We start from the raw sequence: 26,697 nt of genomic DNA on the forward strand, positions 1-26,697 counted from the left end.
TGTCCACAAAATTTAATCCAGATCCCTCCACAACTTTTTGAGATATCCTGCACACAGACAAAAACAGAAAGGGGTGAAAACATAACCACCTTCACCTTCGGTGGTAGAGGTAATGATTAAATTATTTTAGGATTGCATTAATTTTAACTTTTATTGTGGAATTGGTACTTAAGTGGATTTTTTTTTACAATAACCTATTTTCTTTCTAGTGGCTGGCTTGGCTGGAAAGGACGTCAGGACACAGACCCGCAACAGAAACAGAAGCCTAAAATGGAACCTGCCACCGCTTTACCCGTTCGGTTAGTTGAAACTATCTTACTTGCCTTATTATGAAGTGTAATGTGATGTAAGAATTGAAGATTTTTGTTTGTTTGTTTGAAAACACGTATAATGGGCATTTGGCAATGTTACGTAAGTTAATTAATTGGTAGTGTGAATTTACACTGGGATTTATGACCAATGGTATACTGTATATTTTATTATGGATTTATCACATGTTTTTAAAAAATCGTGCAAAAAAAAAATTTGTCTGAAAGGTCAAAGGGGTCGACGGTATTTAATGGTATAAAATGGTCTAAAGGGTAGAAAGGAGTCTCAGCATCTTAGGGGCTCTAAAGAGTCGAAGAGGATCTCAAGGGTGTAATGGGGTCTATGTGATATTCGGGTTCTAAAGGGTCTATAAGACTCTATAGTGTCTACTAGGGGTCTTCAAGGGTCTTAAGTGGGGGTCTTAAAGGATACTCTAAATAAATTTTTATATTACAACCCAAATTTATCTCCAGTTTTTAATCATGATATACTGTGGTAGGTTTGGTTTGCCAGACTCTCGACGCTGTGGAGAGTCTATCACCTTATCACCATGCAATACTCTTGCTGCCATTACCGACGAGTTTGGCCGGGTCACCATTTTGGATCTGCAGCGTGGCCTTGCTGTGAGAATGTGGAAGGGTGAGTTGGATGATTTTTTTATTTTTTTTTACTTGTTGCCTTAATCCATTCCTCAATTCATCTTGTTGCCATACTACTTTTCATTTTCCTTTATTGAGAGGTCAATAATCATGAGAAGTGGAAAACAAAGAACACCTGATAGACATACTGACAATATGGTTGGAGGATACAGGCAGACAAGGCACGCACTAGAACATAAACAACATTTAAAACGACAAAAACAGCTTTATTTGCATTGTAAAAGCAGTCAGTGAGAGTTGAAGTGATTGTTGATAAGTGCAGGGGCTATAGAACTCCTGTCTTGCTCTTTAGTCCAAGATATTGAGTGGTAGATTGCACTCATAAAATATTTGACTAAAGCGTAAGTCAAGATAGATGAAGGGATTCTTTAAATGAGAAAAACATGGGAATAGAGGAGTGGACATGGTCAAAAAGATTGTATATACACTCAGTGTACAAAACATAAGGAACATTGGTGCTGAAAGACAATAAAAGAATGCACCACTCATCGTACCTTCATACAACTGGGGTATAGCAGCTGACGAACGTACAGAGTTCCACTTCTTTCAGCAAAACCAAGAACCTGTGGTTTCAGTGGGCTAAGGAATGAAAACACTGGACACTGGAGAATTGGAACAACATTGCCTGGTCTGATGAATCCTGGTTCTTGCTGTTTCACGCTGATGGGAAGACTAGAATATGGAGAAAGCCACATCAGTACATGTATCCATCATGCTATGTGTCAACATTGTAGCCTGGTGGTGTGATGGTGTCAGATGTGTTTTCATGGCACACCTTGAGCCCCTTGATAAAAGTGGAGCAATGCTTGAATGCCACAGGATATCTGAACATCATTGCCAATTAGGTACATCCCTTCATGGCAGCAGTGTCAGGTCAGGTATGGGAGCATGTGCCAGAACAGCGCGTCGCTGCGTCCACTTTCCGCCGGTACTCCGGGGGCCTCCGTCTGGCCATCCCCCAGGCAGATGCCAGGCCCATCCCCATCTCCTTGAGATGATGGTCAACCTGCTGCAACCATGAGGCACGTGGTCGGCCCACTGGCCTCCTCCACTCATGAGACTCCCTCGCTGAGAGAATCTGGTGAGCAGGATCAGCGTCAGGAAAACGAGCCACATGTCCATACAGCCGCAGCTGACGCTCACGGACTATGCAGGTAACAAATCTCATCCGAGTCTCTCTCAGCAACCGCTCGTTGGACACAAAATCCGACCAGCGATAGCCAAGGATTCTCCGAAGAGACCTGGTACCAAAGGAATTAAGTCTCCGTCTCAGATCCTTGGTCAAAGTCCAAGTCTCGCACCCATAGAGCAAGACTGGAAGTACCAAGGACCTGAAGACTCGGACTTTCGTCCTCCCGCACAGGTACCGGCAGCGCCACACCCCATGATCCAGTGAATCCATGACTCCCCAGGCCCGACCCAGACGTCTATTGACCTCCGGCTCACAACCTGCGGAGACATGAATATCACTGCCAAGGTAAGTGAATCTATCCACGACCTCAACATCCTCACCACAAACAGACACAGACAGGACAGCAGCATCCAAGATGTCACCGAAAGCCTGGATCTTTGTTTTGACCCAAGAAATCCGTAATCCCAACGGCTCCGACTCCTCATTCAGCACCTCGAGGGCCCCCAAGAGGATGTCTAAAGTCTCCGCAAAGATGACTGCATCATCTGCAAAATCAAGGTCCGAGATCTTGACATTGCCAAACGATGCACCGCAACTTGATCTCTCCGACATCCTCCCAAAAATCCAGTCCATACAAGTGCTGAAAAGTGTGGGGGCAAGTACACATCCCTGACGAACTCCAGTAACAACTGGAAATAAGTCAGAGGCGGTACCACCACACTTCACAGCACTCTCAGTACCAGAGTAGAGTTCAGACATCAGATCGATCAGTTTCGGTGGCACCCCACGAAGACCAAGAATCCTCCAGAGGACATCCCGATTCACTGAATCGAACGCTTTACAGAGATCAACATAGGCTGCAAGCAGCCCCTGCCGAAACTCTCGTCTGCGTTCAGTGAGGACACGAAGAGCAAGGATACGGTCAATCGTTGACCTCTTTGGTGTAAAGCCTGACTGCTCTGGACGCTGGTGCTCAAGCAGATGGTGGCGAACCCTATCAAGAATTATCCGAGCAAAGACCTTGCCCGGCACTGAGAGCAGCGTCACCCCTCGGTAGTTGTTGCAGTCTTGGCGATCACCCTTCCTTTCCAGAGAGGGACAACAAGGCCCCTCTTCCAGTCAGTTGGGATGATGCCTGTGTTCCAGGCAGAGCACAAAACTGCATGCAACGACGCGAGTGCAGCATTTCCACCAGCCTTGAGAAGTTCAGCATGGATGCCACAGATCCCTGGAGCTTTGCCCCGTTTCAACTGGTTCACCGCAGCCCGTGTTTCCACAAGCGATGGTGGACCACAGTTGGATTCGAGGGTCAGCAACAGGGATTGTAACACCCTTGACGTCCAACTCGACAGCTGGGGATCAGCCTGGTACAACCGCTCAAAGTAACCGGCCCAGCGGGCCCTTCACTTCAGACTCCTCTGTCAAGAGCCTACCACTCTCTGCTCGAACTACAGTGCTCCGAGGGATGGGCTTGGATGAACGCAATGCGCGAATTCCCCTGTAAGCGGACGGGAATCACCTGTCCACAGGTGATGCTCTACCCCCTCACAGATTCCTCGCACATAGGCCTCCTTGTCCACCCTCAGTGCACGTACAGTTTTACGCCTCAGCTCCCTGAACAGCTCAGCTCTGCCATTCAGCCTGGCCCTGCGACTCTGGTCAATGGTATCCAGTGTCCCTTGAGAGACAAAATTCTTCTTTGCCCTGCGGTGAACTCCAAGGCATCCACCGGCAACATCAAGGACGGTGGTCTTGAAGGTGCTCCACAACTCTTCAGGACCCCCCAAAGCACCCAGACCCCCAAGTGTCCACTCAGCCTGTTCGCAAACTCCTCAGCTACTCTCTCATCCCTGAGCTTGGCAACATCCAGCCTAGGCTGGGATGGTACCATTCTCCAGGATTTAAGGTGCAGCTTTAGAGTTGCTACAACAAGCCTGTGGTCAGTATTGAGGAACTGAGCACTCCGGTAGACCCTGCAGTTCTGGATCATCCTCCAACGACCGTCAATGAGGACATGGTCAATCTCCTTTGCCACACCGCCAGCGTTGGAATACCAAGTCCAGCGATGAGCTTGCGGGCGCTGAAACCATGAACCAGCCACCCTAAGTCCATGACTTCTTGCAAAGTCAAGGAACTTAGTGCTATTCTGGTTCATAGTTCCTGACCCATGGGGACCAACACACACCTCATAACCATCCCTATCAGTTCCAGTCGATGCATTGAAATCCCCCAAGACTAGAAGTGTATCTCGTCTGGGGCACTGATCAACCACAGACTCGAGTGTGGCGTAGAATGCATCCTTCACGGTAAGATCACTCGCCTCAGTCGGAGCATAAATAGAGACCAGGGAAATGACACCTAAGGAGTGACGAATCCTTAATCTCATAATACGCTCGTTGACCGGTGTTACCTCAATTATCATTGGGGTCAGCTTATTGGACACAGCTACAGCAACTCCTTGGGTATGGTAACCATCAGAGCGACCAGACCAATAGTAGGTGTAACCACCCACCATTATCTCGCCGCAATCCGGTCTCCGAACCTCAGAGAGAGCTGCAATCCCGATGTCCAAACGCTTGAGCTCAGATGATAACAGAGACAGGTGATCATCCTCTCTTAGGGATAGGACATTCCAGGCACCCACCCGAAGGGACCGCCTCAGGTTAACCCAAGGAGACCGCCGTCTGGTGGACGACACCTCAGCACCACTCCGACACACTCTCCCGCAATCTGACCCAGGGATGTTACCCCGTGGTTTCCCTCCTATCAAAGATTGGGGTCCCAAGGCTTTGCCCCAATCCCATCATCCGGTGAGCTGACCTGCGAAGGGAAGCTGCACAGGAGGTACTCCCACGGAGTGGGTTTTCAGATTTTTTTGCGTTTTTGCGTTTTGCGGAATGAAGCGTTTTATGGTGGCTGGAGTGCAAATCCTGCCACCAACCTCCTAATAAGAAGTAACCCAACTGCAGGAGGACGTCCGCAGACACAGTTGGGCACTAGATATGGATGGCCGTTGGCTCACAAGGAGCTCCTCCGCCCTTTGACAGGTTTTGTTTTTAATCCTGCTGGGTGTCCATATCCAAACACCCTCCTCACCAGAAAACCTGGTGGGGGAGACGGTTTAGTCGCCGACAACCCGACCATGGAACAGGTTAGTACAGGTTTACATGGTACCTGTAGCAGGTCACAGATCGAACCTGACCTGACAGCAGTGTATCCATCTGTGAATGGATTTCTTCAGCAGGATAATGTCCCATGTCACAACGCCAGGCCTTAGCCGCAGTTGCCCTAACTGTTTGGTGCATTTGTCATGGCTGTTTGTTGCAGTTTCCATGGCTGTTTGGTGCAGTGCCAATTCCAAGCCAGCTGCAATGGAAGTCGTCGTGCAGATGATGAATTGAGAGTTGGAATGGATGGCTATTAGTTGCTTCGTGTTAGTTAAGATATATCTGCACAGAGTCGTCGTTCTTCGGTGGATGGTACATCGTGCAGATGCACATGATTGGCTGCACATTTCCCTCTGCAACCATGAGATTTTTGGGGATTAGGAAGGGTTCGGGCAGAATTTCGGCAATACGGAGATGGAACTCTTCACTGCAACAGCAAGACCACGACCAGGGCAGGGGTCTAATCTGTCACAATGGAAAAAAGAATACAGCTGTTTCCAATCGAAGCAGGGTTTGTATATTTACCAATTGTTTTCTTATAAACTCTGCACATTTTTAAACCTTCTCATTGTAAAAAGGTGCCATTCGACAAACATTCACCTGCACTTATAACAGAGGTGCCTATTTTTTGTTTTCTGTATTTTTATTGTTTTCATTCACAAAAATTTGCCTTTTATTTTATTTGTGACCATGACAGTATTTTTAACAACTGCAGCAGCCATTACTTTTTCTTTATATTGCAAAGATTCCAGTTATTCTGTAACTAAAGACAAGTCTGGAGACGGCGATGGTTCACGAGTAATGTACATGGTTCGCCTTTTTAATTTTTTGACCTTCGAGGGGACGCCACGGGCAAACTGGCGGGAATCGGGAAAAACTTAAATGATGAAAGTTGTAGTACTCGAAGAGCACTACTTGCATACCAATTTTCATTTGAAACAGTTGAAAACCCTAGGAGCTCGATGCCCAATTTATTGATTTTTTTGACATTTTCTAAGTTCTTGACCTTGACCTTGGGACGAAAATGAAAAATCAAGCTCCGTGGGGCTATGCGGTGCCATTGGGCTAACCAAATACCGAAACCCCTGCCAGATTCGACAAACCCCCTCAGAGAAGATGTAACTTGAAACCGGCTACCCCCTAAAAACACGTTTTTTTGGGCATGGCCCTGCCCATAATGGGCGCAGCACGCCCATTCTCCGGAAAACAACTCTATCATGATACAAACCTCGCACCTTAATTTTATCAAGATCGGATCAAAACCCACGGAGCTATGCTTGGGACAGATAGACAGACAGACAGACACACACCTATAACGAATATAGTGGTCACTTACTGACTCGTGAACCAACAGTAATGAAGTGTAATTTATGGTCATTTGTTTTCAAGGACTTGTTGATTATGACAATATAAACATTGCTCATGGATGTAATTTTACATACAACAAATCATATATTAATAATATAATGATTCCTTGGGTTTGTTTTTTGCTCGTGGGAACCTTGTGCTGGGTCAACCTGGTAAGCCACAAATAGTTCCGAAATTTATCATCAATACGAAGTGCATGTTGACTACTGATTTATTAATCTTGCTTTCTGATACCAAAGTAAGATGGTTCATGCTTTTGATAAATTTGATGCAACATCATTGCATTATGATGCCCATTCGAGAAAAATAATTCAATTTTGAGTCGTGCTTTCTTTTCTCAGGATACAGGGATGCCGAAGTAGGGTGGATTCAGGTTACTGAAGAGAGTGGAGATCCTGACAGACACGGCTCACTCCAAATGTCTGAGTCCCGACACTTTCGTGTTGCGCAGTTTCTGGTAATTTATGCTCCACGCCGTGGAATCTTGGAGGTGTGGAGTACACAACAAGGACCACGTGTTGCTGCCTTCAACGTTGGGAAAAACTGCAGGTGAAACTCCGAAATTCCCAGCTTACAGCCATAATGGACAACTTTACACTTCTCATTGTTAAATGGAAGCTGCCACTAATATGACCAGTCTTCTTCTTATTCATGTGCAGCCTGTGGCTGCCGGTTGCATCATTGGTTGAGAGCCCAGCTATGCTGCTGATGCAATGCCCCTATTTACCAGTGCACTGGTGCTCGTTTCACTGACCTCGGAAGGATGATGGCTTGAGTCAACCCCACTTGGTGATTTAATTAAATGGTTATTAATAGCACAAAAAATCCACTTTTTCATTTATTTATCGAGCAAAATGATCCAACATTCAATTTGTTTGTTGGAAAAAGTGTGTGAACCTCAAGGTTAATCAGCTCAATTAAGGGCTGTCATGCTGCAGTTAATCAGCTCAATTAGTCATGTGTTTTAATCGATTGGCTGACAATCGGAGTGAGTTTGGGTGGCCCTGCCCTATATGAAAAACATAAATTTGTTCGTCACCATCAGAGTCTGGTCTTCACCACACAGGTTTTTCGAAGCGTGTCATGCCCCGATCAAAAGAGATTTCTGAGGACAGAAAAACAGTTTTCGATGCTCATCGGTCTGCAGAGGGTTACAAAACCATTTCTAAAGATGTTGGGCTCCACCAATCCACCATCAGGCAGATATTGTACACAGCTTTTTTACAGCCATTTTTCCCTGCTGAGCAGGGGTTAGCTTTTTTGCAGGCTCCATGCAATCATGGTTCCCTTATTGAGGCAATGGTTTATGGCTGGATGCCTTTCCTGACGCCAACCCTGGTTGCCTGTTATGACACACAGGTATATGGTACACCTATTCTAACCGGGACATACACCGGGACCAGTACACTGGTACTCATTTTGCCGACCTCGGAAGGATGACAGGCTGAGTCAACCCCCTGGTGTTAATTCAGTGGAAAAACGGGGCTCAAACTCAGGACCCTAGTATCCAAAGCCAGCCACCCTAACCACTAAGCCAATACCAGGATAGGCAGATATTGTACAAATAGAGAAACTTCAACACCATTGTTACTCTTTCCAGGAGTGGTCATCCAATGAAAATCACTCCAAGATCAAGGCGTACAACAATCCAGGAGGTCACAAAGAACCCCAGGGTAATGTCTAAGGATCTGCAGGCCTCTCTTGCTTTGGCTAATGTCAGTATTCATTAGTCCACCATCAGGAAAACGCTGAACAAGAATTGTGTACATATGAGGATAGCAAGGAGGAAACCACTGCTCTCCAAGAAGAACATTACTGCCCGTCTCAAGATTGTCAAACACCACTTGGATGATCCAGAAGTCTATTGGAAGAATCTTCTTTGGGCCGATGAGTTGAAAGTTGAACGTTTTGGCTTAAATGAGAAACGTTATGTTGGCGAAAACCAAATACTGCATTCCAACATAAGAACCTCATCCAAACCATGAAGCATGGTGGTGGGAGTATCATGGTTTGGGGCTGCTTTGCTGCCTCAGTACCCAGCTGGCTTACTGTCATTGACAGCACCATGAATTCTGGATTGTACCTGCAAATTCTACATGAGAATGTCAGGGCATCTGTCCGTGAGCTAAAGCTTAACAGAAAGTGTGCCATGCAGCAAGGCAACGATCCTAGACACACAAGTAAATCTACAACAGAATGGCTGAAGCAGAAGAGATTTTGCATTTTGGAATGACCAAGTCAAAGTCCAGACCTTAACCCAATTGAAATGTTGTGGCAGAACCTGAAGTAAGCAGTTCACGCAAGAAAGCCCACAAACATCTCTGAGTTTAAGCAGTTCTGTAAGGAGGAATGGGAAAAAATTCCTCCAAGCCGATGTGCAGGACTGATCAAGAGTTACAGGAAATGTTTGGTTGACGTCATTACTGCTCAAGGGGGTCAAGTTCAAGGTACTGAATGTAAAGGTTCACATACATTTTCTGACAGAAATTAAAAGTTGAATAATTTTGTTCAATAAACGAAAGAGTAGATTTTTATTTTTATTTTTGCTATTTGTTTAATCAGGTTCTCTTTATCTATTATTAGGACTTGTATGAAGATCTTATCACATTTTAGGTCAAATTTATGTAGAAATACAGTGAATTCTAAAGGGTTCACAAACCTTTTCTCACTGCTGCAGTTGGTTGACCACTGTGTTTGTAAAAAATAATAATTTTTAATCCTATTGTCCTTAGTAGGGAAAGAATACTGGTTCTGGCTCACTTTTTCCCATGTAAATGAATGGGGGATTTTCAGCCATGAAATTTTTCTTTTTTTCCCCTGAAAAAATAAATCCCCTTTTTAGCCCAAGGTATATTTATTTGTCTCCCCTTTTAACCTGGAGCCTGGTGTTGGCTTAGTGGTTAGGGTGGCGGCTTGGGATCCCAGGGTCCTGAGTTCAAATCCCGTTGGCTGCTGAATTAACACCAGGGGGTTGACTCAGCCTGCCATCCTTCCGAGGTCGGCGAAATGAGTGCCAGTGTACTGGTCCCGGTGTATGCCCCGGTTAGAATAGGTGTACCATATCCCTGTGTGTCGTAAGAGGCGACCAGGGTTGGTGTCAGGAAGGGCATCCGGCCATAAAACATTGCCTCAAGAAAAAGCCAAACCCCTGCACAGCAGGGAAAAATGGCTGTAAAAACGGTCATTTTTTATTTCCCCTTTTAACCTAGGGGCTCTCTATTCAAATAGCCCATACAACAAGATAAAGATTTGTTAAAGGTGATTCTAAAGAAATATCTGAAACGCCTAAGCCCCGGGACACTCTTTATCAAATAACCCATACAACAAGATAAAGATTTGTTAAAGGTGATTCTAAAGAAATATCTGAAACGTCTAATCCCCGGGACACTTTATCAAATAACCCATACAACAAGATAAAGATTTGTTAAAGGTGATTCTAAAGAAATATCTGAAACGTCTAAGCCTCGGGGCACTCTTTATCAAATAACCAATGCATATTGTTTAGCTCACTCATTGAACCTATAAACATTTGTTCATTCTCAAATTCCTTCAATAGTTCAATTTTCTTTGCACAATAATCCCCATCTAAAATATTGAAAAACAAAACATTTGAATCTTTATTTTTTAAGATACCCCTTTTGTGCCATTACGAAATGATAAACTTCTCTTAATGATCTCATCTGACCACCTCCTGAGTTGCATATCATTTTGATATTGTAGTAAATTATTTTTCCATTGTTCAATTGATAACCATCAAATTTTTCAGTCCATTCAAACATATTTATTATTTTCTTTACATCCTCTAACTTATTGGTTTTTAAATTGATTCGCATATTTGTTTTATTTACCTTTGTTTTAGATATTTTTTCAATAAGACTTATTTGATATTTTTCACATTCATTATGTTTTCCATTTATATACCAAGACTGAGATTTTCTCCACTCTTTAGTTTGACTAATACTTGGTTCGACCATTTATATATTGTGAAAAACGCGGCGGTAGCCCTTAAAAACCCCAACCCATCTTCCCATCGTTAAAACTTGTGTCCATATGGAACACAATCTATTCTATTCACTCTATCATACAATACCCATATGGAACACAATCTATTTTATACACTCTATCATACAATATCCATATGGAACACAATCTATTCCATTATCTAAAATAAATATCTTATCAATAAAGGCCCCTAATGCCTTTTTATTTACTTCTTCACTATATATCTTATGTTTATAACTTCTTATTGTATTCATTTTCCTATATTCTTCTTTCTTATTCATCAAACAATTATAATAATTTCTAAAAGTTATTGATTTCTTTATTACATATTTCTTTTACATATTACATATTTTACATATTACACATATTATTACATATTACATATTTTACTAACCTTTTATCAATCTGATCACCATACTTATAAGCATATGCCTTTGCTCTCAATCCAATAAACTCACTCATTACTTTTCCACCCAACTCATCCTTAAACTTACCAATAACCTTTTCATTCTTTTTTGAAAATAACTCACTCTTCTTACTAAAATTACTTGTATCATATACTCCAATGTTTTTCTTCATATCTTTATAAACATCATCAGTTTTTATATCTAGAATAAAACTATCAGTGTCCATATACAACAATGAAACATTTTCACCATACTCTTTCTTTAAATCATTATACAAATAATCATACATCAATATCTTTGATAAATCAAGAACTGCTGTTCCAATATAAATTGGTTTATCCATGACAATACTTTCCTTTTTCATATGAATAGCAGAAAAGTTCTCTGAAAAAACCTCTTCTCTCTCAAAACTTGGTTTATTTATCAATCTAGAAGCTTCTTTCCAAGATGTTGCAAATCTAATGTTTTGCCTGTTTCTAACATTCTCCATTGTCTTTCCAAAGACAGCATTATTCATCAATTTATAGAATTCCCCTTCAAATTTTACTTTTGTATTTGTTCTCATATCTGTATTGAATTTAATATACTTTTTCATCCAAGGACTTTGTTTAAATTTTAAAACTCTATGAATTTTAGCTACTCTCAACCCAGCAGATAAATATTGTCTCAAGTTCCTTTGATGCAAAACATATCCCTCTTTATCATAGAATGTTGTTAATAACTTTTCTGTTGATTTGCCTTTAATATTAAAACTTTTATGATAATCACTGAACCATTCTTTCTTTGGGGTTTCTTTCTCACATGCAAAAGGAAGGTCTTTATGCTTATTATGAAGATCACTCGGGTACTTCAAATCAACTTCAAAATAATAACCTTCTTCTTTGTCATTCAATTTCTCTTTAGAAGAAATAACAATATTCATCAAAGCCTTTTCATAATCCTTTTCTTCCACCCACTCTAATTTACCATAAGGCAGAGATTGAGACATTGCCCATCCATACAAATTATTAGCATCAAAGTACATCAAATAATTACTATCTTTTTCACTCTCATAATTTGGAAGATATTTATTATTTGCTTTAGCATATCTTTTTGAACATACTTGTGATATTCCACCTCTCTTAGACTTCTCAATCATCAAAAGCATATCTACATCACTGACTAAATCTATATCTTGTTTTGTCATTTTCAACATTGCACTCCAAGCTAAACCAGGAGCTGTGAAATAGTGGGCAGGATCTAATCCATAACAATTTTTATTATGACAGAGTGATCTAAAAGCTTCAAACACATCAGCTAACAATAAAACATCTGTTTTTAGATACAAATCATGATATTCTCCAAGGTTCTTTATCTTAAATATTTTCCAAATTTCTTGTGCGTGTTTATATTCCTTATCACTTATCTCTTCTTCATAAAGGTTATTATAGAAACTTTCTTTTGAAGGAAGTTGTGTTTCTTTAAATCTCATAAATGAATCCATATAACCATAAGGATAAATTCCCTTACTTGTAAGAATTTTCTCTTTACTTTGAATTTCATTCCTTGTTTCAATTTCCTCTCTAGTTAGAATTCCCTCTTTAATCAGAATTTCATCTATAATCAGAATTTCCTCTTTAGTTAGAATTTCATTCTTTGTTCGAATTTTCTGTATAATTAGAATTTCATCTTCAGTAAGAATTTCTTCATTCATTTCCTCATTAATTAGAATTTCCTCTTTACTTTGAATTCTCTCTTTAATCTGAATTTCCTCTTTAGTTAGAATTTCCTCTTTTGGAAAGAATGAATTAAGATTTGGAAAAGAGCCCGTGGAGCTTAGATTTGATGCGAGGTTGGCTAGTGGCGTTCCCATAAACTTGTAAGAATCAAGAAACCTTATACGAGTTATAGGTTTTGTGAATATCATTTTTGTAAATGAAATATACTTTTGACTTGTGTTTGTTATGGCAGAAATATTCCCTGGTGTTTTTGAAAGTTCATTTATAAATAGATGTGTATCATAGTTGGCGCTGTTGTGAAGAAAGACTGGAATAAAAGAAGGTAATTTATAATTAAGATTACAACAGGAATGAGCGGGACCTCTATATTTACCAGTAAGATGACAATGATCCCTAACTTTAGACTCCTCAATTTCCTCCTCACAAATATGACAGATATTGTTCTTTCTAAATTCTAATTTTTCTTCTATGGTTAATTTCATCGGTTCATTTGTTTCTTTCATTAATTTAGTTAGTCTTATACAATCCTTTTCTAATCGTTTTACAAACTCTTGTGAAGCATTTTTTCCACTATACTGTTCAAGTTTATTATACTTTTCTCCAACAGATGATTTGATATAATAACAGAAACCACAAGGAATATGTTTTTGATATTTATTTGTATATGGTTCTTTTGGATTAGGAGAAGCAGTATTTATCTTTTTAAGGATACATTCAAAATCAGCGTATATCACAAATGGGTGCATGATAGATTTATTATATTCTTCAAAAGAAATCTTTTCACCAGGTTTAGGCATTGTAATTACAGCTGATTTATGATTACTACAATATTTTGAATGTTGTTCTAATCGTTCTTTTGTATGAAATGAATTAAGACATCGCTTACAAGGATATATTTTGTTTGCTGTTCTGAATACCTGAGAAGAGATTAATCTTGATAAATTATTGATGTATGTGTAATGTGAATTCTTTCCAACACTAAAATATAAAAGATCAATGTGTGTTTCTTCATTTTTATAGTTGTTTGAAATTTTTAATATTTGAACTTTGTTTGTATCCGTTAATCCATATGCATTAATAGAAAGATTATTCTTTTTCTCAAATTTAGGAAAATCTGTTAGTGGCATTGGGAAATTAAAATCTTTAATGTCCAAGGTATTCTCATATTTCATATATTGTTTTACTCTTTCTGAATTACATTTTGGTGGATGTAAGTGAGCAAGAACAGACCAGAGAAAACATTTATTATCATTATTCTTAATATTAACAACTGCCTTCTTTCGTTTTATTTCTTTTGGTAATTCAATATCAGAAGAAGCTTTAAGAGGGTTTGATTTTAGAATGTGTATATCTAAAAAGATGATTTTTTTAATATTGAATCCACTTCCTACCACTGTATTATCAACATCCTCCTCTTGTCTTGATAGTTCTTCATAAACCCCACTATTCAAAAAATCTTGAAATGATGTTATAAAATGAAGATCTGTCCTCATATAAGGAGTTTGTTCTTCATCTTGTCTTTTCATATTCATTTTCACTCCCATATAAAACTTTAAAGTTTTCATTTCTTTTAATGTCTTTTTAATAAATTTTTCAACATCAGGTTTCACTATTTCAATTGATTCAACTATTGATGATGGACCGGGTTCTCCAAATTGAAAAATCCTGATTTTTATATGCCCTTTAAATGCCCCATCAGTGTTTTCAATATAATAGTCTCCCTTTACTTTAAACTCATTTTTCTTGTGTTTTTGTGATTGAAGATGCCTATTATAACTACTCTTCAAAACATCCTTTGAGCAGGTATCACAATGTTTTCTTTCCAACTCAAGAGGGGATATTTTGTGAAATAGATTAAATGTGTGTTTGGTTCGGAGGTGTTTTCTATAATGTTTATATTCGTGATTACAAACATCGCAGTATGTTGTATTCACCATATTTATATAATAAAACTTTGCTTAAACTAAAATTTTCTTGATGAAAATTTCGTTTATTTTACAGGTGAATCTGTGCTTAAACTAAAATTTTCTTGATGAAAATTTCGTTTATTTTACAGGTGAATCTGTGCTTAAACTAAAATTTTCTTGGTGAAAATTTCGTTTATTTTACAGGTGAATCTGTGCTCAAACTAAAATTTTCTTGATGAAAATTTCGTTTATTTTACAGGTGAATCTGTGCTTAAACTAAAATTTTCTTGATGAAAATTTCGTTTATTTTACAGGTGAATCTGTGCTTAAAACCATTTTATCCTCCAACTTTTTCACTTAATAAATACAATGTTTCAAGACACAAAAGACAAGTTTCAATCAATCTCTTCATTTGTTAAAGATGCTGAGAAATATGTCAAGGATGTAAAATTGAACAAAGATAAATATAACAACTATTGGATAAAAACAATTATGGTGGATATGATGAGTTCTTCAATTTACTTCAGTGGAAGGGCTTTTAGTATACCTGGAAGAACATCAATTAAGGTATCTCTAACAAAAGTTTCTCCTCTCCTTCTGGCAATATATTCAAAACTAGAAAAAGCAATGAAACAAGAAAAGGTATCAAAAAATAAAAACCTTATGGATGAAGCTTTAGAAAGAAAAGATAAGACCATCTGTAATATGCAAGGAGAAATTTGTATTTTTTTCAACAACCCTAAAGATATAAATCCTGATGAAATAAAGGATGTTAATATATCAGGTGAAATGACATTTCGTTCAATTGTAGTTAAGGATCATTTTAAAATTACCTTTAATATAAAAAATGTAGCAGTTGAATCTGTTAATGAAAAAATGTATATCGATATCGATGGTAATGTTTTTTTCTACTAATTAAATGAGTCAATATTCAACTGAAGATTTTGAAGATTATGAGAGTGATTATGACACCGAGAGTTTGCATTCAAACGATAGTTATGGCACCGAGAGTTGGTGTTCAAATGATAGTTATGAAAGTATAGATGATTCTGAAAGTATCGAAGATGATATCGAAGATGAATTTCAGTTTAAGTAAAGTTTTACTTTATAAATATGAATAGTTTACTCGATTTTGAGCCTCTTGAATTCCATGATTCTCCATATGACAAATTTGAGAATTGCCCTGCGTGTGAAAGACGGGGATTAAACACAGAGTCAAAAGCCTATAAACAATGTATATTCTGTGATTATCTTCTAATTAATGATAATCAAAAATATAAAAAGGAAAATAATTCTTTTCGATTTACACCAAAAATGAATTACTTTACAAGATTGATTAGAGAAATGAATGTAAAGTATGAGGGTGATAACACACCTTTCCTTACAAGGGAAGAAACTGAACGTATTAGAGAAATGTTCAAAGGATTGTTGTTATATATTATTCATGGATGTGATTTTCAGGGAAATATCAACACAAGATATTGCATAAATAAAATAATGGATTATCTTGAAATTAAACCTGAACTTAGGATAAAATATAGAATTTCGAAAAAAGCCAATAATAAATTAAATAACCTGTTTTCCAAATATATAAATGAATGATTTTTTACCCATTTGGGAAAATAAGATAAAATTTGACAACCATAAAAATCTCCCAAATTCATTAAGATGCCTCATAGTTGGTTCAAGTGGATGTGGAAAAACCTGCTTACTTTTAAAGATGCTCCTCACTCCCAACTTTTTAGATTATGATAATTTAATAATTTTCACAAAGTGAAGTGTACAACCAGAGTATCAACTACTCTCACAAGGTTTTAATGCTGGTCTTCAAAAAGAAGATATAATCGGTTTATTTAAACTTCAAAAAAACCTAAATGATTTTAACATTGAAGATATAATACAACTATTTTGTGATACACAGAGATGTAAAAAGAAATCAAAACCGATAACTTGTATTCTGAGTGATAATACGGATGATATACCGTCTCCCCAAGATTTGGATAAATCCAAAAAGAACCTCGTTATCTTTGATGATTGTGTTAATGAGAGAAACCAAATGGTAATGGACAGCTACTACACAAGAGGGAGACATTCTTCTTGTAATTGTATTTATCTTAGTCAATCGTACTTTCAGCTTCCTCGTCGTTCCATCAGAAACAATGCTAATACTTTTATTTTATTCAAGTTAAATTCAATAGATATAAACAATTTTTGGAGAGACAATTGTTCTACATTATGTAGTAAAAAGGAATTTGGGGATTACATGAAACACACGACTGAAAAATATAAATATATTGTTGTGAAACAAGATGAGATATTAAATGATATTTTTCAATAAATAAATGGATGCGAAAGAAAGAGCAAGAAGATTTAGGGAACATCAAGAGTTGGTTTCAAAAGTTGTAAAACAGCAGGAAGACATAAAGAAGAAACGCAGACAGAAACTAACGGGCGAAGAAGCATTTGAAAGAAAACAAGAGAAATTTTTTAAACCACTTTTAAAAACTTCCCAAGGAAAAATGAAAGATGTTTCCACAGTTCCCACAGTAGAATATACTCCTAAAAAACTTCAAATGTTAAAAGATTTCAGTCAAATGACGGAGGAAGAATTAGAGCATTTAGGAGAATTAGAATATGATGATGAAGGTTTATTTCAACAACTGGAAGAGATTAATCGACCCCCTGATTATATTGTGAATGCTCTTCAAAACAATGAATATTCAGCGGATTCAAAAACCAAAGCAGGACTCATTCCAACAGAACAATCAGCAATATTTCATCTTGTTCAAGAAAAGGTATTGATATTTAATGATGAATTAAGGTTCTTGGGTTCTGCTCAACCCCCTGTTAAACTAACTCCGAGATTAATGTTTCTTCTCACAAAAGATGGAAGACAAGGTTCAACTGTGAGGGATGAATCAAAGTATATTGATAAACCATTGGATATGGAAAATAATGATGATAGAGTATATATTGATCTGCTGAACACTCTAAATTATAAGGTTATTCTTTCTGGTAAAAGTAGGAAGAATGAGAAGGAGAAACACATTATTCAGGCTTTAAGTATCCTTGTTTCAGGTGTTAGTTTTCTTCCAAATGACCCATCGCAATTAGTTAATAGACTGTTATTGTTGTGAGGCAGTAAGAAGGCTGGAAATAACAATTGTTTTAATGAAGCATCAGCCATTTTAGACCAGTTGATGAACATGAAAATAATTAATAAATATCAATATAAAGACATTTTATCTCATATTAAATAAGATGAGAAGCACAATCCTTAGTTTCAATTTCACAACAAGCGACCACACATCTTCATTCCCATACCCACTACAACTTGACACAACAAAAGAATATGAGGCATCTTTATTGTCCATGGAAACTTATAATACCTTATTTAATATAACCGAGAAAAATGACAAGTTTAGTTATAATCCGGGAAGTGGATACAAAACGATAACAGTCTCACCCGGAGCATATGAGATTTCTCAAATATCTTCCGAAATTGCTCGTCTTATGAAAGAACAGGGTGATGAACCAAAAAATATTGTTATAAACATTCAAAAACATACTTCAAAATCAACGATTAAAGTTAAAAATAACTACAAGGTTGATTTCACAATTGATAATTCATTTAGAGAGTTATTGGGTTTCTCCTCAAAAAAGATTGAAACTAATGGGACGTTTTACAGTGATAATGTCATTCAAATATCCTCAGGAATAAATTCGGTGTTAATTCACTGTGATTTGATTGATGGTGCTTATAATAATGGGAAAAAACAAATACAATATTTTCATTCAGCGCATACTCAACCCCAATTGGTTATAAATTCAATATGGAACCCAAAAATTTGGTTTATCTGCCTGTGTCAGGAAAAACCATACACAGAGTAAATTTTAGGATAACCGACCAAGATAATCGTGTGATTTCTTTTAATGGAGAAGTTATATCCATCAGAATTCACCTACGTGAAGTTTTCCAATAAATAAATACGATGGTTATTGGGAGGAAACACGAGTTGGGAAAATATAAAATAATTACAGGGGATGGGATGTTCCTTTCCCCATACTACAAGGGTGAAGGTATTTATCTTGGTAGAGGATACTATAAACCTAAGAGACAAAGGGGTGTTGGACATCAATTTAGAGGAGATGGGATAATTGATACTCTCATGGGTATTGGTTCAACTATTCTTAAACATAAAGATCTAATTGGTTCAACTGCTTCTGCTGTGGGAAATGTAGCAGGTGCCGTAAAGAGTATAAAAGATGCTCAGAAGGAATCTCATAAATTACAAGCAATAAAAGAAATTAAGAAAGGCAAAACTCAGTTGTCCCCCCAAGAACGACAGAAAATAATTCAAATACTTGGATCAGGGTTTCAAAAAGTTTTAACATCTTTTTTTCCTAAATAAATACAAGTATGGAAGCAATTGATAGTATCTATGATTTGGATGATACTATTATCATCTCAAACTCCACTAAAAAAGAAGATTACTTCAAGGTAAATGCAATAACTGGAACAGACTGGAATACGAATGGTACAAAAAGTTTTGAAATAAATAATCAACAAACCTATTTGAATCTCTCCGAAAGTTTCTTGTTGTGTAAATTTAAATTCACTAAAGCTGGGAATAATACAAACGCTACACTTGTAAATGATTTCTTCTGGAAAATGTTTGATAGTGTGCGTTTGTATATTGGGACACAAGAAGTTGAAGCAGTTGATTATGTCTCTGCTGTATCTGAAATGATAAAATTTACACTCTATACATTCAGTGATAGAATGGGAAAGGGGTCTGCCGAAGGTTTTATTCCTGATATGTCAACGGGAACAAACACAGACCCTGGATATACTCAAAGGAAAGGAATGTATAATGATGATACAAAAGCAGAAAATAGTTTTACTGTGGCAGTTCCTCTTAAAGGTATATTTGGATTTTGTGATCATGATAAAGTTCTGTATGGTCTTAAAATTAGATTTCAACTACAGAGGAATGATAATGAAAATCGATTGCTTTTTGGTGTTGGTAGTGCTTTTGGAGAAAAGAATAAATTTGTAATTGAGGAGATGAGTTGGTATATCAGTGAATATACTCCTAATCTTAAAACAGAAGAGATGTTGAATCGAAGACTTAACTCAAAGAAACCACTCAGTGTATCATACCTCAAAAGAAGATGTCAACACGTTAAACTCAATCAAACTACTTACACGTGGAATTTGGGTGTTCTGGAAGGAAAGCCACGATATCTGTGGATCATTTTTAAAAAGCCAGATGGTGATACTGCGACTGATAAGAATAATGCATTGAGTGATAATGCTAAGGTGAAACAACTTCGCGTTTCTCTAGATGGAACATTTTACCCACGAGATAGATTGCAAATTAATTGGGAAAAAAATGATTTTGCTGAAGCATACAAGTCTTACCAAAAGGTGTGTGAAAGTAATGGAAATAAAGAACCTATTTTGGATATGACAGCATTTAAAAGTTTGTATACAATCTATGCGTTTGACCTGAGCGCTCAAAAGGAAACTATAAAGTCTAATCGAGTGGATACTTCCCTATACATTGAAAGAGGAGAGAGTGAAGAAGTTGATACATATTGTTTGCTTTTGGAAGAAACAGAATTGCAGATTAATACAGATAATGGTGTGATGATTAGTCTCACATAATTTTTTGTTAAATAAATGAGTGGCAAAGTACCAACTGGGGTATATGTTAATCAAATCAATCTTCATAAACTATCATCTTGTGTTCAAAATCAAAAGCCTTGTACGATTAACGTTAATACAATTCAGAGAAAAGGAGCAGTAAGAATTGATGTTTTTCTCACAAGAGAACAGGTTAAAATCTTGAATGACACTGGCTCACTTAAAATTAAAATGACAAAACCAATGTTGAAAAAATATTCAATAAGAGAGACGAGTGGAGGATTTCTCCCATTTCTAATTCCTTTATTTGCTGGTTTAAGTGCGGTTGGAGCATTGACGGGTGGTATTTCAACAGCGGTGAAAACTGCCAACGAAAGGAAGGCTCAACTCCAGGCTCAAAAAGAATTGGAAAGACATAACAAAGAGTTGGAGAAACAAATTAGTGGAAGTGGTGTAATTGTAGATTTTGCTGAAAAACTTGAAGGTCTGCCTGATAAAGCGAGATTGTTAGTTGGAGATATGCTTTCTTCTATAGCACAAGCAGGTGTAAAATTAACGAAAAGAGGTAATGGATTATATCTTTCTAATAAATAAATGAGCATTGATGAGTGGTTGAAAGAATTTGGAAAGAATACAACATCAAATTTACAACTTGTCAAATATTGTAAGAAATTAAAAATTCATAATGTGGTTATTTGTATGAGAGATGAATTAACAAATGTGCCGAAACATACAAAGAATATTATTATGAACTTAAGATAATAATGGGAACGGTTCTCATTGGCTTTGTATTTTTAATAGTCAAGACAAATATTATTTTGATAGTTTTGGTCTTCCGCCACCTGTTGAAGTCATAAAATTCTTACAGAATGGTGTTTATCAAACATTTCAAGTCCAAGAATTAAATTCCAAGTGTTGTGGTCAATTATGCCTATATGTGTTATTTCAACTCAACAAAAATAAAAAAATTTATGATATTATTTTTAATCTAATATAAATGACTTATGTTGGTAAAGATGGTTCTATCTTTGGTGTATCTCAAGAACTGGATATTGATTTATCAAATTATTACACAAAGGCACAGGCTGAACGACATAAATATAATATAACCAAAAATATTAACATGAAAAATGCTTATAAATTAAAAAATTATCCAACCCCAACTGAAGCGAATGACTTGGTGAGATTAAGTGATTTATCACAATATATATACTTAAATAAAACGGCTGTGTATTCCAAAGATACAGAAGTGTTGATATTATCTCCAGGTCATACAGAATTCACAGTTCGAATTAAAATAAATTTTTATAAAGAAGGGCGTATCGTTTGTATGAGAATAGAACAATGGGGGTATGATATGAATGATTTAGGGTATAATTGGTCATTTAAAATTAACCTCGAAGACCTGGAACAATTAAATCAGTCTCGTAAGGAAGAATATTATCCACTTGGTATCGAGAATGAGTTTTGTGGGGCTACGATTAGTAAACAACAAATAAAAGAATTTAATAAGGGTAAATATAATAATGGTTTTGCCCTTGTTTATCTCATGAAAACAGAAAAAACAGGATTATATATAATAAGTAAGGAAATACAAAATGATTTAACTATGGGAAGATGGGGAGGTGTTTCGTGCCATAATATTATTCTAACATATATTTCTAATACATAAATGACAGCAAGAAGGCTTCAAGAAAATTATCATTTCTGTGTTCAAGCATACCTTCAAGAAAAGGGTATTCGGTATTTTAATAAATATGTTCTACAACATAAGAATGAGGTATTTTCAATAAAAGATTGGCATTATGCTGATGTTGATAAACCGACAACTTTAGATTTAATTAGAATGTTAAATAATGAAAAAATTATAAAGTTAAGAAAAGGTAAGGCTCTTTTAGAAATTCAAAAGAAATTTTATTGGTTTCCTGTTGTAAAAAAAATTATTTTGAATACAGGAATAACAAGAAATCCTGATGAATATATGTATAATATTCTATGGGGTGTAAGCGAAACAAGGATAGTAAGGGATGAGGAAGGAGTTGAAGAAGACAGGGAAGAGGAAGGAGTTGAAGAAGAGAGGGAAGAGTAGGAAAAGGAGAAGAGCTAGAAGGAGGAGAGGGAGAAGAAAGAGAAGGAGGAAAGAGAGAAGAGAGAGAGGGATGAAAGGGAGAAGAGAGAGAGGGAGGAAAGAGAGAAGAGAGAGAGGGAGGAGAGGGAGGAAAGAGAGTGGAGGAATAAATATCAAAATATGGAAACCAGTGAGATTCAAAAAAGAATAGGGGTATTACAGAAAATAACTCAACCCACCGAGGAGGAAAACAAAGAATTGATAAGTCTATTTACAATACTTTCGACAAGACTATTGACATCGAGAAGACATGTATTTTAATTCAAGTTTTTCATTTTTTTTTTCTTAAATAAATGGGGGAGAGAGTGAAGGCATTTCTAAGGATTCTTTATGTTTTAAAAATTAAGATTCAAATGTGCATGTTGGAAACTAAAAAGGTTTTTGCACTCTGCAGGAATTTTTCTCATAAATAAATGAGTTATTGTCTCAAATGTAAAAAGAAAACTAATACTAAAAATATTTCATATATTAAAAGTAAAAATAACAGGGTTATACAAAAAGGTATATGTTCGGTGTGTGGTTCAAAAAAATCAATTTATCTCCCAACACAAACTAGGAGGAGATATACAAAAGTTTTTATCAGGAAGTAAATTTACAACTACTGGAATACCAGGGGAATTACATCTTCCAGGGTATTCTTTCTGTGGTCCAGGCACAAACTTGGATAAAAGATTAGATGAGGCAGACAATCCTAAATCCTGGAGTAAGCCTATCAATAGAGTTGATGAAGTGTGCATGAGACACGATATTGATTATGGGAATACCACAACGTTGGAAGAAAAGCATGAAGCCGATAGAGAAATGTTGTATAATTTGTCTCTGATACAAAATCCAACCTTGAGAGAAAAAGTTGATCGGTTCATTGTGAAGAAGATGATCAGTGCTAAATTGAAACTTGGACTTGGAAATTCAAAAAACTTGTAAGCTCTAATGATGTCATTAAGATTGAAGAGCAATTAGCTGATGAATTACATAAACCAATATTCACAAAGTTTCAGAGAAGGAAAGTTTATTCCAAGGAAGTAGATTATATCTGGTCTGCTGATTTGATTGAACTCAATAATGATAAGGGGTACAAGTATGCTTTAACCGTTATTGATTTGAGGAGTAGATATGTGTGGGTTGTCCCTTTAAAAAACAAAACAGGTAATACTCTTATGTTAGCTTTTCAACAGATATTTAATAAAAGTAAGAGAAAACCTAAAAAATTGTGGACTGATGAGGGTAGAGAGTTTTATAACAAGACATTTATGAATTTTCTAAAAAATAACTATTACTTTATACAGTACCTTTAATGAAGGGAAGGCAGTTGTTGTTGAACGTTTTAATCGTACCTTAAAAGAGAGACTATATAAAAAATTCACACAACTCGGTTCACAACAATGGTCATCTTTTATTCAGGATATTGTGGATAAGTATAATGACACGATTCACACGGCAACAAATATGAAACCATCAGAAACATTTACAAAATTAAAATATGAAAAAGAGATTAATGTCAGAAAACCTAAGTTCAAAGTTGGTGATATCGTAAGAATATATAGGTGGAAATCTCATTTTGAAAAAGGTTATACGAAAAGATGGACCAACGAGCTTTTTAAAATTGTTGATGTAATAGATACGGTTCCTTGGACTTATAAGATATATGATTTGGAAGGGGAAGAGATTTTAGGTTCATTTTATTCACAGGAATTACAAAAGACAAAGATAAATTGAAATTTTTTGACTCCGCCCCTTTTTGGCTCCACCCACACAAGCCCCCGCCCACACAAGCCCCGCCCACACAAACCCCACACAAACCCCACACAAACCCCACCACACCCCCCCCCCCCCCACAAGCTCCAATAAATTGAAATTTTTTGACTCCGCCCCTTTTTGACTCCGCCCACACACGCCCCTCCCACCGAAGCCCCGCCCACACAAACCCCACACAAACCCCACACAAACCCCACACAAGCTCCACACAAGCTCCACACAAAAACTCCAAACAAGCTCCACACACACAAACCCCACACAAGCTCCACCCATATTCATCATATTCACATAATTAGTGATTAGTTAATTAGTTCCCCACACACACAACATGTTTATTTAATTAAAAAATTATCCACCCATCCACACAAGCTCCACTCATCCACCCATCCCCCCATCTCTCCACCCATCCATTTATCCACACAAACCTCATCCACATAAGCCTCATCCACATTCACCCCTCCCACACAAGCTCCACCCACATAAACCCCTGCCCATATAAACCCTGCCCACATAAACCCCTCCCACATAAGCCCTGCCTACACAAGCTCCACACACATAAACCCTGTCCACATAAACCCCTCCCACACAAGCTCCACGCACATAAACCCCGCCCACACAAGCCCCACCCACACAAGCCCCACCCACACACACCCCGCCCACACAAGCCCCTCCCACACACACCCCACCCACACAAGCCCCCACCGAAGCCCCGCCCACACAGGCCCCGCCCACACAAGCCCCACCCCCTCATCCCCCCCGTGCGCCCCCACCTTTTACCCACCACCCCCCTCCTCCCACCCCCACCCTTCCCCACACACACACATGGGGAGGGGAGGGATGGGATGAGGGGTGATGGGTCATTGGGGGAGCGCACCTACCCCCCCCCCCCCCCAACCCCCCCCCCTTTACATCTCTTTTATTCTTTTCTTGTAATTCAGAATCAAGTAATTGTAAACAAAACAAATAAAATTTATTAATATTGAAAATATTAAATATTCATTTGCGAGAATGTATAATCTTGCCCAGCAATCTTCTTCAGATGTCTTGTGATTTCGAAACTCAGACACCATATTCTGTTTTGAAACAAAAAGTGGATAATAATTAGGTTCTATAAAGATAATTACATGGTAATATGAATAAGCCTCGTTGACCACTGAATTAACACACCAGGAGCCTGCCATCCTTTCAAGGTCAATAAAATGAATTCCAGTGTACTGACAAAACCACGTCCAAACTAATGATGCAACCAACATAAGGCGACATTCTAAAGAGAGAGTGATATTAATAATAATTCAGAAATATTTACCTCCAGAAAATCATGTGTTGTATGAGTGATATTAATAATAATTCAGAAATATTTACCTCCAGAAAATCATGTCTTGTACAAGATTGCTTCAACAGCTGATGTTGTGCGATAGTGCTGAAAAAAAAAAATAATAAGTCAAGGGTATAGATGAAGAGACAGACAGGGAAAGCAACACACACACACACACACACACACACACGCACACACACACACATACACACACACATAGACACACACACACGTGCCTCACCATTGGTTTAATTCATTCGAGATCAGAGACCAGTCATTATAAATCATTGGCCTCTTCAATAAGAGCAGAGAGAGGTAGGTAGAAAGACAGACAGAGAGAGAGGCACACACACACGTGTCTCACCATTGGTTTAATTCCTTCGAGATGAGAGGACGTGATAAGACTTCATGCCACTCATTGTAAATGTCTTTCAATTCTCTTCTAAAATCATTGATCTCTTCAATAAGAGTATTAATTTCATGAACCACGTCGTGATATGTAAACTCAATTTCTTCCAATGCCCTGTCAGGGAAAAAATATATATATCAGAATTATCATGATTTAATTAATAATCATTTGCTTCATCGTTCAAAGAGAAAAGCATACACAAACTTACCAACTCTGTAGTGGGCTGTTGGCTTCATCGGAAGAAAGATCGTCCATGCCTCAGTTGTAAAAATGAAAATCCCGTCTGGCAGAAACTTTGTCTGGCGAACCGCTTATAAAGCAACGATGAGGAGATTGCTTAATCATTGGGTGTGGGCACAGGAAATGACAAGCTTCTCTTAATGATCTCATCTGGCCACCGCCCGAGTTGCAAATCATTTTTGTACATAAACCACGCCATAAAAGTTTTGATTCAAATGTTTTCAGTTCGTGTTCTGAGATAAAATATAAACACGAGACCTTGTCTCACAGAATAGTTCCTATTTTTTCACAGCATGACAGTCCAAAACCACTTCCTCATTCACACAGCACGGCCGTGTCAAAAAAAAACACTTCCTCATTTTCACGGCATGAACTGAAAACATTTGAAACAAAACTTTTTTTATGGCATGGTTTATGTACAAAAATGATTTGCAACTCAGGCGGTGGCCAGATGAGATCATTAAGAGAAGTTTATCATTTCGTAATGGCACAAAAGGGGTATCTTAAAAAATATAAAGATTCAAATGTTTT

The 26,697-nt window shown here is 37.5% G+C and overlaps 1 protein-coding gene and 1 long non-coding RNA gene across 5 annotated transcripts in view; one reads left to right on the forward strand and one right to left on the reverse strand.

Moving 5' to 3' along the window:
• The window catches only part of RAB3GAP2 (RAB3 GTPase activating non-catalytic protein subunit 2), a 232,069-nt gene that overhangs the window by 103,229 nt on the left and 102,143 nt on the right, over positions 1–26,697 (forward strand). For all 4 annotated transcript variants that reach the window (XR_015060109.1, XR_015060110.1, XM_085888493.1 and 1 more), the window contains exons 12-14: positions 210–299; positions 809–948; positions 6,977–7,184. Coding sequence is in view for 2 of the 4 variants with exons in the window: in XM_085888493.1 (XP_085744619.1) it covers positions 210–299; positions 809–948; positions 6,977–7,184 (438 nt within the window). In the remaining 2 variants the exon portion in view is untranslated. The remainder of the gene's footprint in view (positions 1–209; positions 300–808; positions 949–6,976; positions 7,185–26,697) is intronic.
• LOC147023264 (uncharacterized) lies at positions 25,123–26,596 on the reverse strand. Its single transcript, XR_015060113.1, has 4 exons — positions 26,135–26,596; positions 25,882–26,040; positions 25,565–25,622; positions 25,123–25,275 (listed from the first exon to the last, which is right to left on the reverse strand). It is a non-coding gene; the product is annotated as an uncharacterized LOC147023264 (long non-coding RNA).

This window comes from Eptatretus burgeri, chromosome 7, assembly GCF_056783735.1.
Source record: "Eptatretus burgeri isolate ZD-2024b chromosome 7, Ebu_testis_v1, whole genome shotgun sequence".
NCBI classification, from domain to species: Eukaryota; Metazoa; Chordata; class Myxini; order Myxiniformes; family Myxinidae; genus Eptatretus; species Eptatretus burgeri.